The sequence below is a fragment of the Staurois parvus genome, unplaced genomic scaffold (genome assembly GCF_062004578.1).
Source record: "Staurois parvus isolate SC_StPar_1 unplaced genomic scaffold, SC_StPar_1.0 ptg000303l, whole genome shotgun sequence".
NCBI classification, from domain to species: Eukaryota; Metazoa; Chordata; class Amphibia; order Anura; family Ranidae; genus Staurois; species Staurois parvus.
The window spans coordinates 16,290,803-16,309,321 of NW_028318099.1; the positions used below are offsets into that span (position 1 = coordinate 16,290,803).

The 18,519-nt window shown below is 44.0% G+C and overlaps 1 protein-coding gene across 3 annotated transcripts in view; it reads right to left on the reverse strand.

The window, feature by feature from the left end:
• SEMA4G (semaphorin 4G) overlaps window positions 1-18,519 on the reverse strand; it is a 300,010-nt gene that overhangs the window by 130,080 nt on the left and 151,411 nt on the right. For all 3 annotated transcript variants that reach the window (XR_016313584.1, XR_016313583.1, XM_089683293.1), the window contains exons 4-5: window positions 15,649-15,711; window positions 3,071-3,169 (exon numbers count right to left, since the gene is read on the reverse strand). Coding sequence is in view for 1 of the 3 variants with exons in the window: in XM_089683293.1 (XP_089539419.1) it covers window positions 3,071-3,169; window positions 15,649-15,711 (162 nt within the window). In the remaining 2 variants the exon portion in view is untranslated. The remainder of the gene's footprint in view (window positions 1-3,070; window positions 3,170-15,648; window positions 15,712-18,519) is intronic.

An 18,519-nucleotide genomic window follows, 5' to 3' on the forward strand; every position in this document is an offset into this window, starting at 1 on the left:
TGGCGTCCCATCTCTCTCTTGAACGTGGACTACAAGATCCTCGCCAAAGTTATGGCGAACAGGTTGAAGGCTGTCATCGGACAGATAATCCACCCGGATCAGACTTGTGGCATTCCTGGCCGCAGGATTGCGGACAGCCTAGCGCTTGTCCGGGACACGGTCCAGTACATCAAAGACCGCCGTGTGCACGCGGCCCTGGTCAGTCTTGACCAGGAAAAGGCCTTTGACCGTGTCTCCCATGGGTTTATGTGCAGAGCCCTGCGCAGGTTTGGTCTTGGGGAAATGTTCTGTTTGGTTGTGGATATGATGTATAACGACATTTGTAGTTCCGTGCAGGTGAACGGCTGGAAGACTGACCCCTTCCCGGTCCTCTCCGGGGTCAGACAAGGCTGTCCTCTCTCACCTCTGCTTTTTGTTTGCTGTATAGAGCTCTTCGCCGAATGCATCAGACGGAATCCAGAGATCGGGGGAATCACCGCACCGGGACCAGACAGACGGGAAGTGAAGTGCTCGCTCTACATGGACGACGTGACGGTGTTCTGTGCCAACCAGCGCTCCATCGACCTGCTCGTCCAGACCTGCGAGGACTTCGGCCAAGCTTCGGGGGCAAAGGTCAACTGCGGGAAGTCGGAAGTCATGCTCTTCGGAAAGTGGTTCCTGCCTTCTTCTGCATCCATGCCCTTTGGCATCAAGACAGACTTCATGAAAATTTTGGGAGTTTGGTTTGGTGCCGAGGGCGCAGCCCTGAAGTCTTGGGAGGAGAGACTGGCCAAGATGCATCAAAAGTTTGGACTATGGAGCCTCAGAGACCTCTCCATCGAAGGGAAGACACTGGTACTCCGCAGCGAGATTCTCCCTGTGTTGCAGTACCTCGCCCAGGCCTGGCCCCCACGGGTCAACACCTGTAAGGCCATCACCAGGGCGGTGTTTCACATCATCTGGGGCTCCAAGATGGACAGAGTGAAGCGGGCAGTCATGTTCAAGGAACCCCTCAAGGGCGGTAAGGGCGTGCCCGACATCGCCACCCAGCTGAGGGTGTTCTTTGCTTGCAACTGCATCCGCAGAACTTTGCCCAGACGGATTATGGACTCTGGCGGGAACGCAATGTCTCGCTTCTTCCTGTTGCCTCTCTGGAGGTCCCTGGGGTGGGACACTTGGGATAGTTCCATCCCCTACAACTGGGACACTCCTTGGTACTACTTGGATACCTTCAAGTTCATCAGGGAGCAAGGGCTGCAGGGAGTCAAGCCTGACTTGTGGAAGCCAAAGACTATCTACAAGCTCATCCGAGCCAGCGACATTTTGGAGTCGGTTCCAGGCCTGCCTTCAGACACCTGCAAGGTGGTCTGGAGGAATGTTTCTTCCAACATCCTTACCAACAGGCACAAAGACCTGGCATGGATGGCAATCCAAGGGGGGTTGCCTCTCAGGACATTTATACATGCCAGGAACCTGAGCAGATACAGACCCTGCCCCTTCTGCATCATCCACGAGGAAACGTCTCACCACGTTTTCTGGGAGTGCTCATTTGCTCAGGCCCTGTTGGGGGCCCTGGAACCTGAACTCAAGGACTTTGTACCACAGACAGCCATCACTCACTTTGGGGTGTTGAATGGACTATTCTGTGGGACTTTTTCTCTGGAGGACATTGACGGCGCCTGGCGGGTGCTGTGCTGTTTTAAGGACGCTTTATGGTGCGCCAGAAAGCGCCTCATCCACCAGCGGGAGAGGATGTCCATTGAGGACTGCCGCAGACTGATCCTCAGTCTGCTCAGACTATTCCTTGATGGACTTTAAGGAGGAAGAGGACGTCTGAAGATTTTCCCCCTACTCCCCCCTTGCGTGTCTTTGTCTTTTCAATAAAGCTTCGGGCCTGTGTTCTTTCCCCCCCTTCCCCCCCCCCCCCCCCACACACCCGATGCCTATTGTTGATCGTAATATCCGGTTTTCGTTTTTGCATGCATTAGTATTCTTAGGAAACGTAATGTATATTAGGATGCTACAGTTTTTGGGGTAAGCGGCGTTATGCATGACGTGGTGGTCTGGAGATTCGTCCTCCACGCACATCACGTCAGGCATCATACCGCTGAGCGAATGTATTTATTTCTGAATGTATTTATTGTATGCTTGGAACTGTATTGCAATGTGGTGCGCTGCGTCGCAGTACAGGGTGAGATGTACCCCGATTACAAGTAACATGTTGTTTTTGATGCTTCTGTAATAAAAGTATCTTTTCAATCAAAAAAAGTGGTTGATGGACATCAAGCATGTTTAGTTGTATAAACAACAGAAGCTCCTTGAATCACAAAAATTCTGTACATAATAATGCTGATATAGATATACATACCAACCAACTTATTGACATGAGAAAGATGGACACCTTCTAGTACAAAGTATGCAGGATAAAGGGTACAGCCCTTGGATTCACCCAGATTCAAAGACCATAAAGAAATAATACATAGGTGCTTTCTCCCTAACCACTACTTTTGCTTTATCTGGACTTTTAAAAATACATTCTATAATTTAGAAGCTGGGTAAAAGGGTTTAAGTGCAGAAAAACACTGTTATTGATCCAAATGAGGGGAAGCTGAGAACTATGGAAAGGTGCAGCACATCAATCAAGCTAATGTTTATCCAATAACAGCAATGGTAATACCAATACTTTAGAGCAATTAGGCTATGCTGGCTATACACTTTGAATTTTTACTTCTGTCAGAGCTTTCAGCCACAAAAGTTTGCCGATTTCAAATGATCAAACCATAAAAACTAGAATGGAACCTTTTAGAGTTGCAATTTCCAACCCATGTTTATTCATTTGGATACTGGAAAGTAGGAAATTATTGCAGTTGATAGCTGATTGAGACAACAAATTATTTTGTGTGTGGCCAAAGATTACTATTTAAATTAGCTTTTTTTTTTTTTTTTTTAAACTGCAAATTCATTCCAAACTCTGCCAAAGTGTCCTGATTTTATACACCATGAAATCGTCACAAAAACGTTTAGTACTAAAAACAGGTGATAATCCCTTCTCATGAACAGCAGATAAACTGAAAGGTCAGGAAGTACTTACAATGTAACAGCACTGTGGAGCAAAGGCATGCGTTCCACAGACATACAGGTGGGTTTCATTAAATCTCTGCAACAGCCTTATATGGTTGAAGCACTCAGTCTGCAGGGAGAAAAAAAGTGAAATTATTATGTTCAAACACCAGAGTACTAAATTCTGCTAAAGAGACAAACTAATCTTACATTAAACAGTCTAGCTCACACAGCGACCTGAACACGTGCTTTTCAGAGATGTACAGTATATGTGGACAGACATTAAAGCATTCACTTTCTCCAAATATTTATCATAATATGGTAAAAAGAATATATGAATAAATATTTATAGAAAATAAAGGAGATAAAACCTGAAGACATTTACTGATAAAAAATATATTAAATGTGTTTTTTAAAGAACAGAAACCAAAACACATTTGCAAGAATTAATTCCTTTGAAATAGTGAAAAGTGGGGGGCGTGTCCAAGATGGCGCCGGGAGCGGTTGTGTTTCCCTGAGCTCCGGCACCCTGATCTCCCATCCGCTGCCATCCAGGGAACGGCGGCCATCCAGAGCAGATCCCCGGCTGCCTAGACCTTTCCTGACACTCGGGGAGGGGTTTCGAGCTACTCTGTCCCTTCTCCGAGCATCTGGGGCGCGGGACGCTCTGAGGCCTACCACGGCGTGTGAAGCCGCGGTGTATCCTGAATCCGCGGCCGGAGCGGATCGCCACCGCGGCCGGATCGCTGCATCGCCGCACCACCGCCCTGCCCGGCCGGCTCTGGAGACAGGTCAGCTGCAGGGACAGGCTGGGTGGGCTCCTTTGATCCTCCTGGTGGCACTGTGGCTTACAGCACATCCCTGCAGGATCCCTGTGAGCTGCTGGAGATCAGTGTGGATGCAGAGGTAGTGCTGGATGGAGGAGGGAATTTTCTAATGACCCCCTTCCTCGAGTGGATACATCAGGGGTGTCTGGGACATATTTTGGAAGCCTATACGCAGCCTGCCAAGTTATCATAACCATAACCATCTACATTTCACTGGCCGCAGCGTTATGTTGAGCCTTCTGTGACCATCTCCCCGGTGGGGGACACGTACACGAGCCAGGAGGAAAACGCCAGAGTGACCTTCCTGTGCTGTGCCACCGAAATATTTCTCTCGGCTACTGGGCTTTTACACCCTAGCGTATCACCTCAATAGTCTTAGGGGGTTTTGGAATCCTGTAGACCACCCCCGGCAATGCACCGCACTCCCCGCACTAAACCTAAACATCGGGCCCGTCAGCAATCCCCTCCGCAGGGCCATATCGCTAAGCTGATACCTAACCCGCCTGAGCCTGATGACAACACCCAGCTTCCAGGTGACCCTGAGTCTGATGGCGATAGCAGCAATTTCCATCGGGGATGGCTGATTCTCTTGAACACAATCCCGAAGCCTTGCTACACAAATTCCGTGCTATAGTGCGAGAGGAGATTACAGCTGCCTCACGTAAATTATCTTCTGATCTGACGAGAGGCCTAAAGGAGCTGGGCCTTCGCGCCCACCAATTAGAGCAACGTATGGATCTGGCGACTACAGTTTTGGAGGGTCATGAACAGGAAGTGGAGGATCTACATGCCGAGCTGGACACTTTAAAAGATAAGTTGGAGGATGCTGAGAATAGAGCACGCAGGGATAATCTCCGCATCCGCGGAATCCCCGAGGCACTCACCGATTTGCAGGGCACTGCTACTACTCTTTTCCAGGAGTTGGCCCCTGAGATTCCCATAGAACGTCTGGAGTTTGACCGTATCCATAGAACTCTAGCACCCAAGCCCATGGAAGGTCCTCCCAGAGACATTATTATTAAATTCCACTTTTATCGTACTAAAGAACGTCTACTGCAGGCGGCTCGGAACCGCTCGGCTCTGGAATTTCAAGGTCACTCTGTACATCTGTTCGCGGATTTGTCCCCAGTCACAATTGCCAAACGTCGTACCCTAAGACCTTATCTTCAAGTTCTTCAATTGGCTGATATCAAGTACAGATGGGGCTTCCCTTTCAAGCTTTCGTTCTCCTTTCAAGGTCGTCAATTCCAGGCCTCTTCGGCGTCACTTTTGGGAGCTCAACCTGGAACTGCCACAATCCCAGAGTGAGGAGACTTCAATCCCTACGCGTCTTCACAATTCCCAGTCTTCGCGTAAATCTCCTCCTAGTCAAAGTAGTTCCCAGGCTCTCAGATCCCTACAGGCTCAACGTTTTCAGGAAGTCTCCGCGACATGATGTTTAGAGGCGGGCCGCCAGTAGGTAGCTTTGTTCCATGTGGATTTTTGGCTGCCACTTTCTAGATTTGACTCTAGATTTGTTCAGGGATTTCATGCCACCGTGTGGTTTATCTCTTCCAATCTAGAGTGGATTTTTCTTTTCTCCGCACTGATTGGTTGAGATTTCTATTGTCCTGAGAGTTTCAGATTACTTATTCACAGGTGTATTACCCTTAGTTGTCTGTATAATATTTTTATATTTTGTATTAATGCCGAGTTGTTCCGGTGGATGGTCGTGTCCCCCATCGAGCTGGCTACCGGTATGGTCTTTTGTCCTGCCCGCTACCTAGCCTTTATGTGGGTGTTTTACCCACAGTTGATTACTATATTGTTTGAATTGATATTAATGTTTCACAGATATCTTGCTTGTATATCAGATGTCTTCTGGTTTTCTCTTTTCTTTTTCGTCTCTTTCTCCTTGTCGTTTGTTATGTGTGTTTTGTGTTTTTATAAATTTTTTTCCAGGGCTCCCGGTGATCGCGGCGGATTTAATCTTCCTTTTTTTAGATCACCATGTCGTTGAACTGGTTATCACTGAATGTCCAGGGGATGAACTCTCCGCAGAAACGGGTAAAGATATTTAAGTTTCTCCGGGCTCGCCCAGTTGACATTGCTTGTTTGCGAGAAACTCACTTCTCCACTACCTCTGCCCCAAAATATTTTGATGCACGTTACCCTCAGATATTTCAAGCTACTGGCCCCACTAAACAGAGAGGCGTATTGGTCGCCTTCCATAGTAAAACTCCATTCGTCTGTGTGAGGCGTATTGCTGATCCCAATGGCAGATACCTCCTGCTCCAGGGCACGATCCATGGCATAGATGTTACCTTCGTTTCACGTAAACACCTCCCTTTAGTTCACTCTATTTCTATCTTAACGGTCCCATGGTCAGATCATGAGCCTATCTTGGTGGTTTGTCGATCTCTCCTATGTAGGCCGGCCTCCTCTTTGTGGATAATGAATGACTCCTTGCTTTCGTTAAAGGAGATCCAGGCGGAACTACATCGTAAGTCTCAGGAATATTTCCAATTGAACTTGGGTTCTGTCTCTTCTTCAGTAACATTGTGGGAAGCGTACAAGGCGGTTCTTAGGGGACATATTATCCAAATAGCTTCAAGGCGAAAGAAGGAAAGACAGTCTAAACAGTGTCAGTTGGAATCGAAGTTAGCTTCTGCGTCGGCCCAATTTAAACAATCACCTTCCCCGTCGAACCGCAGACTGTTGGATCAGGCTCGTTTAGAATTGGATCTTTGCTTAACAGATGAGGCTGAGCGCTCTTTACGATGGACTCGCCAGAAGTGGTATAGCAAAGTAAACAAACCAGACTCTATGTTGGCCCGTAGATTGCGTTCTTTTGCGCAGCATCCTAAACTGATATCTTTACGTACTCGTCACAATACCCTTACGAGCAACCCTGTAGCGGTTTTAGAAGAGTTCCGGCACCAACTAGCTAAACTTTACTCTGATCCCACTCGGGCCGACCCTCAGTCCATTTCTGACTTTTTATCTCGTCTGCCCCTGCCTACTTTAACGTCAGCCCATAAGGATTTGATGGATCGTAATATCCAAGTATCTGAGGTTTTGCAATGCATAGCAGACCTGAAAACGGGCAAACGCCCTGGTCCCGATGGATATACGGCACTATACTATAAGAAATTAGCTGATGTACTCGCTCCTCACCTTGCTGCTATGTTTAATGCGGTGAAGGGAGGTTCGAATTTTTCCCCGGACTCGTTAACTGCTAATGTGGTTATGATCCCTAAACCAGATCGAGATCACTCTTCCTGGGCAAACTATAGGCCTATCTCTCATCAATATCGACGTGAAGATTCTTACTAAGATCTTAGCTACTCGACTGAATTCCTTCCTTTCTCGCCTAATCAAAAAGGACCAGGTGGGATTTGTTCCCCACAGGCAGGCCGGAGATGCTATTAGACGTATTTTACAATTGCAACATTTGGCCCATACTCGTAAATTCGATATGATGCTCTTATCCTTAGACATCAATAAGGCCTTCGACACTCTATCCTGGCCGTATCTCCTATCGGTCCTTCACCGCTTTGGCTTCGGTCCTTCCTTCCTACGATGGATCTCTTCGCTATACACATCCCCTCAAGCGAAGCTTAAATACTATGGATTTGAGTCCTCTACGTTCTTGGTTGCCAGAGGCACTAGACAAGGCTGCCCACTTTCCCCTTTATTTTTTATCCTAGCCTTGGAACCATTGGCAGAAGCCATTCGTTTACATCCTGATATTAAGGGGATTGATGTGGCGAGCTCCCAACATAAATTGTCTTTGTTTGCAGATGACATATTGTCAATCTCGAACCCGGGGGTTACTTTGCCCAATTTGCTCGCGGTTCTCGATTCCTTTGCAACCCTTTCAGGCTTACATGTCAACCCAGCTAAATCAAGAGCTATGTCAGTTACCCTCCCACCATCACTCTTGACCACTTTGGAGCAAACGTTCTCTTTTCAATGGCTTTCGGCCTTACCATATCTCGGAATTAAGCTTACCCCGACATATGACGGACTGTATCAGGCTAACTTTCCCACTGTCTTTCATGAGTTGACAGAGCTATTGTCCTCTTGGTCTCATTTCCCGCTTTCATGGTTCGGCAGAATTAACGCAATCCGTATGACCTATCTTCTTAAACTACTGTATCTATTTCGTGTCTTGCCAGTTCCAGTACCTTCGCACATATTGCGTATTCATCAGCGAAAACTTTTGTCCTTTATTTGGAGCTCTTCTCGACCCAGAATTAGCAAACATATCTTATTCGCACGACGGAGTATGGGCGGGTTATCTGTTCCAAATCTCCAGTCTTACTATATGGCAGCTAACATTGCCCCCTTAGCTCATGTTCATGCATCTCACCACTTCCCCCTGTGGGCTGTTGTAGATATGATGGACTCTCACCCGATACCGCTCTCCTCCTTGCCATGGCTTCCTATCTCTCAACGTCCATCTACCCTTAGTCCAACGCTGACGCTTTCGCTACGTCTCTGGGATTCTATCAAATATTCCGCTGGCCTTATCTCTCCTCACTTGCCGCTGTTACGTCTATTGCATAACCCATTATTCCCTCCGGGTAGGGATAATCCTAGACAGTTTGCCTGGTGGCAAGCGCATGGTTTTTATGATGTTCACTCACTCCTATCTCCCACTAGAATAATTACCTTTGACGCTCTGCGTTCTTCTTATAACATCCCTCTCCGAGAACATTTTGGATATCTTCAACTTCGTCACTTTATTAATACACTAATACGCACGCAGTGCCAGTGCAGACATAGACCTCATGCTCCTTGTTTGATTTCCTTGATTTATTCTTCCATTATATCTTATAGAACCCCTCCAGTTCGCTACTATCATCAGCGTTGGCAGTTTGAATTAGGGGGGACCTTGGATCAACAGGACTGGCAGAACATGACCCAAGCACTATCTAAATGTTCTAGGAATGTCATTCTTGAGAATGCCTACAAAATTCTATACCGGTGGTATTATACTCCTGCTCGTCTAGCTAGTTTTATCCCTACATATTCCCCGGTCTGTTTTAGGGGATGCCAACAATCGGGTACTATGGCTCATATCTGGTGGACTTGCCCTAAAGTAAGTAGATTATGGATCAGAGTGTATGCCCTCCTCCGCACTACCCTTCACGCAGACATTAAGCGTAACCCGTATGAAGCGCTTCTATTTAAACCGCTGGAGGGCCTCCTCCGTTCTGAACGGCAGCTGGCATCATTTTTATTTATGGCAACTAAATTGACAATTGCGAGAGCTTGGAAAACTCCTCTCCTTAGTTTTGAAGCTGTCAAAAACTGAATGAACTTCATAATGGTTAATGAAAAACTGACGGCCATATTGTTGGATACCCATACAAAATTTCTGCAGGTATGGCGTCCCTGGCTGGATGTATCTCAACCTTCGAGATTTGACCAGTCCCTTCTGTCGATATGAGGATGGATTTCGCTGTGATCGCCCCGGAGCCCCCCCCCTTTTTTTTTTGGTGTTGTTGTTGTCCGTGTCTCTCTACTGTTTCTTTTCCTAACCTCCTGTCAAATCTGTCCTTAAACATATTTTTCGGATAGTGCCTGCACTACATCTGCAATACTACCAACGCAATCTGGATTTCTTTGTAATCCCTAGGTTTTGAACATGTATCACCTTTTGGAGAAGGCCTCTTCTCGTGCCTCTCCCGTTCTCTATAATGTTGATGTAGCAAAACTCCCCCTTAGAGTTTATATTATCATTGACCCACAAAGGTTTGTTAATCGTCCTTTCCCAACCCCTTCCCCCATCTTTTCCTACAGGGCACATATGTAAACTTTTCAGCTTATGCCTTTTCCAGTGCATGCCTTGAATTAGCTTCCCCTCACCCACTACAATTTCTAACTGTTGGTCATTGCATCTATGTTCCGAATGTTTGTTTATCTTTGCTTAATATTCAATAAAGCTCTTTGTAAAAGAAATAGTGAAAAGTACAAGAAGCATAACACCCAGGGATCAGAAGCAGCTTGTGGTACCGCTCTGCTGGCATCAGATTCTTCAGGGACCTGTACCTTGGGAAAAACAGCATGAAGGTAAGTGTAACTGACAAATTACACTTGCCCCTCACAGTCCTTTCAAAAGACACATCCTACAACTCCAATTACAAAAAAGTTTTACACTGTGTAAAATCTACATAAAAACAGATTACAATGATTTTCAAATCTCAAACTCATTTTATTCACAAGAGAAAATTGAAAACATATCAAATGTTTAAAACTGAAAATGTACCAATTTAAGAAAAAAAAAAGGGTAATTTTTAAGTTGATGGCAGCAACTTGTCTCAGTTGGGACCAGGCCATGTTTACCACGAAGGTGTACTATCCCCTATTCTTTTAACAACACTCATTTGGGAATGGAGGAACCAGATGCTGGAGTTTTTGAAGAGGAATTTTGTCCCATTCTTGCCTGATATTAGATTCTAATATCTACGACTCAACTCCTGGGTCTTTTTGTTGTATTTTTTGTTTCAAGTTGCACCAAATATTTTCAGTTGGTGAAAGGTCTGGACTGCAGGCGGGCCAGTTAAACACATGGAATCTTCTACTAAGAAGCCATGCTGTTGTCATAGATGCAGTTTAGCATTGACTTGCTAAAATATACAATGATGTCCCGGAAAAAGATGTTGTCTTGACGGGAGCATATGCTGCTCTAAAACCTGGAGATAGATATTTATATTTTTTTTCCAGCACTGATGGCACCTTTTCAGATGTACAGCCTGGCCAAAACCTGGATATAGATATATATACAGTGGGGATCGAAAGTTTGGGCACCCCAGCTAAAAATTTGTAGTAATGTGCATAAAGAAGCCAAGGAAAGATGGAAAAATCTCCAAAAGGCATCAACTTACAGATTAGACATTCTTATAATATGTCAACAAAAGTTAGATTTTATTTCCATCATTTACACTTTCAAAATAACAGAAAACAAAAAAATGGCGTCTGCAAAAGTTTGGGCACCCTGCAGAGTTAATATCTTGTACTGCCCCCTTTGGCAAGTATCACAGCTTGTAAACGCTTTTTGTAGCCAGCCAAGAGTCTTTCAATTCTTGTTTGAGGTATCTTTGCCCATTCTTCCTTACAAAAGTCTTCCAGTTCATTGAGATTTCTGGGCTGTCTGTCACACACTGCTCTTTTAAGGTCTACCCATAGATTTTCAATTATGTTGAGGTCAGGAGATTGTGAAGGCCATGGCAAAACCTTCAGTTTACGCCTCTTGATGTAATCCCCCATGGATTTCGAGGTGTGTTTAGGATCATTATCCATTTGTAGAAGCCATCCTCTCTTTAACTTCAGCTTTTTCACAGATGGCATCAAGTTACCATCCAAAATTTGCTGAAATTTTATTGAATTCATTTTTCCTTCTACTCATGAGATGTTCCCTGTGCCACTGGCTGCAACACAAACCCAAAGCATGATTGATCCAACCCCATGCTTAACAGTTGGACAGAGGTTCTTTTCATTAAATTCTGTGCCCCTTCTTCTCCAAACGTACCTTTGCTCATTCCGGCCAAAAAGTTAAATTTTAACCTCATCGGTCCACAGAACTTGTTTCCAAAATGCATCAGGCTTGTCTATATGTTCATTTGCAAAGTTCAAACGATGATTTTTGTGGTGAGGACGTAGAAGAGGTTTTCTTCTGATGACTCTTCCATGAAGACCATATTTGTACAAGTATCTCTTTATAGTGGAATAGTATACCACAACTCCAGTGTCTGCCAGATCTTTCTGGAGGGATTGTGCAGTCAAACGTGGGTTTTGAATTGTTTTTCTCACAATCCTGCGAGCTGTTCTGTCTGATATTTTTCTTGGTCTTCCAGATCTTGCTTTAACTTCCACTGTTCCTGATGACTGCCATTTCTTAATTACATTCCGAACAGAGGATATTGACATCTGAACACGCTTTGCTATCTTCTTATAGCCTTCTCCAGCTTTGTGAGCGTCAGCTATTTTCAGTTTCAGTTTTCTAAACAACTGCTTAGAAGAACCCATGGTGCTGATTGTTGGGGCAAGGTCAGATGAGTCTGGGCATTTAAAACCTTTGAGATTGACATCACCTGGTCTTCCCAGACGATGATTGAGAACAATCCATGACACTGGCAGGTCTCAGATTGGCAAAGGGGGCAGTGCATGCTATAAATTATGCAGGGTGCCCAAACTTTTGCAGATGCCATTTTTTTGTTTTCTGTTATTTTGAAAGTGTAAATGATGGAAATAAAATCTAACTTTTGTCGACATATTATAAGAATGTCTAATCTGTAATTTGATGCCTTTTGGAGATTTTTCCATCTTTCCTTGGCTTCTTTATGCACATTAATACAAATTTTAGCTGGGGTGCCCAAACTTTCGATCCCCACTGTACATACACTATATTGCCAAAAGTATTCAAGCACCTATGCATGCAGACTGCTTCTACAAACATTTTTGAAAGAATGGGTCGCTCTCAGGAGCTCAGTGAATTCAAACGTGGTACCGTGATAGGTTGCCACCTGTGCAATAAGTCCATACATGAAATTTCCTTGCTACTAAATATTCCACGGTCAACTGTTAGTGGTATTAAAACAAAGTTGAAACAACTGGGAACAACTGCAACTCAGCCATGAAGTGGTATTCCACGTAAAATGACATCACCAAGTACAATACAAAGTGTCAGATGCATTGGTGTAAAGCATGCCACCACTGGACTCTAGAGTAGTGGAGACGTATTCTCTAGAGTGACGAATCATGCTTCTCTGTCTGGCAATTCGATGGATGTGTCTGGGTTTGGTGGTTGCCAGGAGAACGGTACTTGCCTGACTGCATTGCACCAAGTGTTAAGTTTGGTGGAGGGGGGATTATGGTGTGGGATTGTTTTTCAGGGCTTGGGCTTGGCACCTTAGTTCCAGTGAAGTGCAGGGAACGCTTAAGGCATCAGCATACCATTTTGGACAATTTCATGCTCCCAACTTTGTGGGAACAGTTTGAGGATGGCCCCTTCCTGTTCCGTCATGACTGCGCACCAGTGCACAAAGCAAGGAATGGTCAAACCTTCCCATAGACACACTCCTAAACCTTGTGGACAGCCTTCCCAGAAGAGTTGAAGCTGTTTTAGCTGCAAGGGGTGGGCCAAATTGATATTGAACTAAGACTGGGATGCCATTAAAGTTGTAAGTTGTATGTGCGTGTAAGGGCAGGCGTCCCAATACTTTTGGCAATATAATGCATATATATATATCTATATCTATATATCTATCTATATCTATATCTACAGTCATGGCCGAAATTGTTGGCACCCTTGATATTTTTCCTGAAAATCAAGTATTTCACACAAAAAAGGTATTGCATTAACACATGTTTTGCTATACACATGTTTATTCCCTTTGTATGTATTGGAACAAATATAAAACAGAGGCAGAAAAGCAAATATGACATAATGTCACACAAAACCCCAAAAATGGGCTGGACAAAAGTATTGGCACCCTTAACTTAATATTTGGTTGCACACCCTTTGGAAAACATAACTGAAATCAGTCGCTTCCTATAACCATCAATAAGCTTCTGACACCTCTCACCCGGAATTTTGGACCACTCTTCCTTTGCAAACAGCTCCAGGTCTCTCTTATTGGAAGGACACCTTTTCCCAACAGCAATTTTAAGATCTCTCCACAGGTGTTCAATGGGATTTAGATCTGGGCTCATTGCTGGCCACTTCAGAACTCTCCAGCGCTTCTTTGCCATCCATTTCTGAGTGCTTTTTGACGTATGTTTGGGGTCATTGTCCTGCTGGAAGACCCAGGATCTTGGACGCAAACCCAGCTTTCTGACACTGGGCCCTACAGTGCGACCCAAAATCCTTTGGTAATCCTCAGATTTCATGATGCCTTGCACACAGTCAAGGCACCCAGTGCCAGAGGCAGCAAAACAACCCCAAAACATCATTGAACCTCCACCATATTTTACCGTAGGTACTGTGTTTTGTTCTTTGTAGGCCTCATTCCGTTTTCGGTAAACAGTAGAATGATGTGCTTTACCGAAAAGCTCTATCTTGGTCTCATCTGTCCACAAGACGTTTTCCCAGAAGGCTTTTGGCTTACTCAAGTACATTTTGGCAAACTGTAGTCTTGCTTTTTTATGTCTCTGTGTCAGCAGTGGGGTCCTCCTGGGTCTCCTGCCATAGCGTTTCATTTCATTTAAATGTCGACGGATAGTTCGCGCTGACACTGATGCTCCCTGAGCCTGCAGGACAGCTTGAATGTCTTTGGAACATGTTTGGGGCTGCTTATCCACCATCCGGACTATTCTGCGTTGCAATCTTTCATCAATTTTCCTCATCCGTCCACGACCAGGGAGATTAGCTACAGTGCCATGGGTTGCAAACTTCTTGATAATGTTGCGCACTGTGGACAAAGGCAAATCTAGTTCTCTGGAGATGGACTTGTAACCTTGAGATTGTTGATATTTTGCCACAATTTTGGTTCTCAGGTCCTCAGACAGTTCTCGTCTCCTCTTTCTGTTGTCCATGCTTAGTGTGGCACAGACAGACACACAATGCAAAGGTTAAGTGAACGTCTCTCCTTTTTATCTGCTTTCAGGTGTGATTTCTATATTGCCCACACCTGTTACTTGCCCCAGGTGAGTTTACAGGAGCATCACATGCTTGTAACATTCTTATTTATCCGCAGTTGTGAAAGGGTGCCAATACTTTTGTCCAGCCCATTTTTGGAGGTTTGTGTGACATTATGTCGAATTTGCTTTCTTTCCTCCCTTTTTTTGTTTTGTCCCAATACACACAAAGGGAATAAATATGTGTATAGCAAAACATGTGTTAATGCAATACGTTTCGTGAGAAATACATGATTTCCTGGAGAAATATCAAGGGTGCCAACAATTTCGGCCATGACTGTATCTATCTATCTATCTATCTATCTATCTATATATATATATATCTCAACAGCATTTGACATTACCAGGAGAGATGAACGTTTGCGTCTTTATCCGTTGACCTCTATGTCATTACTGTGTACCATGGTGATGCAAGTAAAATACATTGTACAATCAGATTGTGTAGCATATGGTCAGCTTAAGGAAGGCCATAGATTATGTGATTTTCTTTCCTGCAACCACGGACTATTGTGTTCTCCTGGGGGATTGGGGGCGGAGACTTCCCGCCGCGAGAACGTAGTTATTATTGCTAGCGCCTATAGCCGCTGACAATAATCGCGGCTATTTCGAATTTCGACTGGTCCCTGCTGAACTGGCCGAGATTCGAATCAACTAGGCCAGCTTAATGAAGAGATTAAGACTTCAATGTTTCAGTTGTATTGTGTGCATTTGTGTCCCTCTAACAACTGTTCCCCTCATTTCCAGTATAGATGTCACAGGGACATAAAGGAAAAATCTCCCCAATGGGGTCACAGACAAGAAATTTTAATTCTTCCCCAATCTGACGTTTAAAAAAAAAAAATCTGGAAATAAGCTTTAAACATGCTTAATGGGCAGAATTAAATGAAAGCAATTTAGGATTTTCAGCAGAATATACATAGAATTTGGAGAAATATTAAGGAGTTAAGTTGCTTTCAAATAAGATAACCAGGGAGTTAACTGGAAGAAACATTGGAACCTTGCGAAAATAAAAGCAGGCAGACACCTGCAGGCTTGGCACACAAAGCACAGTCATGACATTGGCAACTACAGACCTTCCATCTACAACACTCGGTGTGTTCAGAAGTCCTTTTTATTCTCATACAAAATAAAAAGCACACAAAAAAAGGAGAAATACCTGAACATTTTTGCCTTTGTTGTGACATTTTTTGGTTTCTTCAGCAGTTACCTCCCAATTGATCTAAGAAAAGATAAAAAAAAAAAAATGTGCAGTTAGTTTATAGTTAACCAATAGTTCACAGGTTAACAAACTAATAACCCACTAAACTACACAATATAACTCCTAGTATATAGCATATCACATCTGATTCTTTAGGTGGAATAATGTATATTTGAATCTGTAAGTATGACGCTTTAACTTGTATTAATGGGATGCAAACCGTAGATGTAAACAACATTTTTCTTATCCCTTTTATTTCCCAATAAATGTTATTTAAGCAGAATGAATTTCTATATGCAACTAACCTAACTTCCTAAATTTATATCGGCGCCCTGTAAGACCCAGTACAGCAGGGACAGAACTAGCAGTCAGCCAGGTTCTGCTTCATTGCACATATGAACTGACTAACGACGAGCTTCGGGTTTGGACTTTGCCTGTTCAGGGAACAGGTGAACTAAATGGAGTGTTCTCCTGATTGCTGAGCCAAATCTCTAACTGTCAAAAGAAATAATACACACTACCACTGCAAGAACAGACAACTTTCTGCTCAGGCTGGTTGTTAGGATGCCAGCAGGCTTCCTAGTAACCAGTGATGCATCACCACCTGGCCATTCAGCTGTCATTTTTTTATTTCCTATCACTTTCACTAAGACATAGCAAGTCTCTTCAGCAATAAAAAGCCTGCCAGTTTGCAGATTCGTTTTGTTCTGCTTTAAGGGTCCATATACATTTACATGAGCTGCAGTGCACCACAACACAAAATTTCTGCATGTCCTTTTTGTCCATTTAGCTGCAATGCAAGCCCATTCAAAATGCAATGTGTGTGAATGTGTGCATCAACGCAATGCACAATGCAAAAAAAACTTACAGTGCATCCAGAAAGTATTCACAGCACTTGACTTTTGCCACATTTTGTTATGTTACAGCCTTATTCCAAAATGGATTAAATTCATTTTTTTCCTCAACATTCTACAAACAATACCCCATAATGACAATGTGAAAGAAGTTTGTTTTGAAATCTTTGCAATTTATTAAAAATAAAAAACGAAACAAAACACATGTACATAAGTATTCACAACCTTTGCCATGACACGCAAAATTGAGCTCTGGTGCATCCTGTTCCACTGATCATCCTTGAGATGTTTCCACAACTTGATTGGAGTCCACCTGTGGGAAATTCAGTTGATTGGACATGATTAGGAAAAGCATCAACCTGTCTATATAAGGTCCCACAGTTAACAGTGCATGTCAGAGCACAAACCAAGCCATGAAGTCCAAGGAATTGTCTGTAGACCTCTGAGACAGGATTGTATCAAGGCACAGATCTGGGGAAGGGTACAGAAAATTTCTGCAGCATGGAAAGTCCCAATGAGCACAGTAGCCTCCATCATCCCTAAATGGAAGAAGTTTGGAACCACCAGGAATCTTCCTAGAGCGGGCCGCCTGGCCAAAATGAGCGATCAAGGGAAAAGGGCCTTAGCCAGGGAGGTAACCAAGCACCCGATGGTCACTCTGAAAGAGCTCCAGCGTTTCTCTGTGGAGAGAAGAGAACCTTCCAGAAGAACAACCATCTCTGCAACACTCTACCAATCAGCCCTGTATGGTAGAGTGGCCAGACGAAAGCCACTGCTCATTAAAAGGCAAATGGCAGCCCACCTGGAGTTTGCCAAAAGGCACCCGAGGGACTTTCAGACCAAGAGAAACAACTCTCTGGTCTGATGAAACAAAGATTGAACTCTTTGGCCTGAATGCCAAGTGTCATGTCTGGAGGAAACCAGGCACCACTCACCACTTGGCCAGTACCATCCCTACAGTAAAGCATGGTGGTGGGATCATCATGCTGTGGGGATGTTTTTCAGTGGCAGGAACTGGGAGACTAGTCAGGATTGAATGAAAGATGAATGCAGCAATGTACAGAGACATCCTTGATGAAAACCTGCTCCAGAGCGCTCTGGACCTTAGACTGGGGCGATGGTTCATCTTTCAACAGGACAACGACCATAAGCACACAGCCCACATAACAAAGGAGTGGCTACAGGCCAACTCTGTGAATGTCCTGGAGTGGCCCAGCCAGAGCCCAGACTTGAACCTGATTGAACATCTCTGGTGAGATCTGAAAATGGCTATGCACCGACACTCCCCATCCAACCTGATGGAGCTTGAGAGGTACTGCAAAGAAGAATGAGAGAACTTGCCCAAAAATAGGTGTGCCAAGCTTGTAGCTTCATACTCAAAATGACTTGAGGCTGTAATTGGTGCTAAAGGTGCTTCAAAAAAGTATTGAGCAAAGGCTGTGAATACTTATGTACGTGGCTTTTTTAGTTCTTTTTTTATTAAATCGCAAAGATTTCAAAACTAACTTCTTTCACATTGTCATTATGGGGTATTGTTTGCAGAATGTTGAGGAAAAAATTAATTTAATCCATTTTGGAATAAGGCTGTAACATAACAAAATGTGACAAAAGTTAAGCGCTGTGAATACTTTCTGGATGCACTGTAAGTGTTATAATCTTTCATGTTTTTATTGCTGTCTGTGTCCTCATTAGGAAGATTTTCTCTCATTTTCTGTCCTTGTAACACCAGAAGAAATGAGAGGGTGTCACCGGGACAAGAGGATACAGAGCATAAAAAAAACCTAACACTTCCCTACTCTACTAGGTAAATGTGTGATATGGCAATTTTGTACATGTTTTCTTTAACGAATATGATAACTAAAAAAACACAAACAAAAGTTTAAAAAATAAAAAGAATATTAATTCAAGTAAACATGAAATACGGCATATAAATATTAGGCAATCTTCTATCCAATCAGCAGAGGGAGCTTTGGTC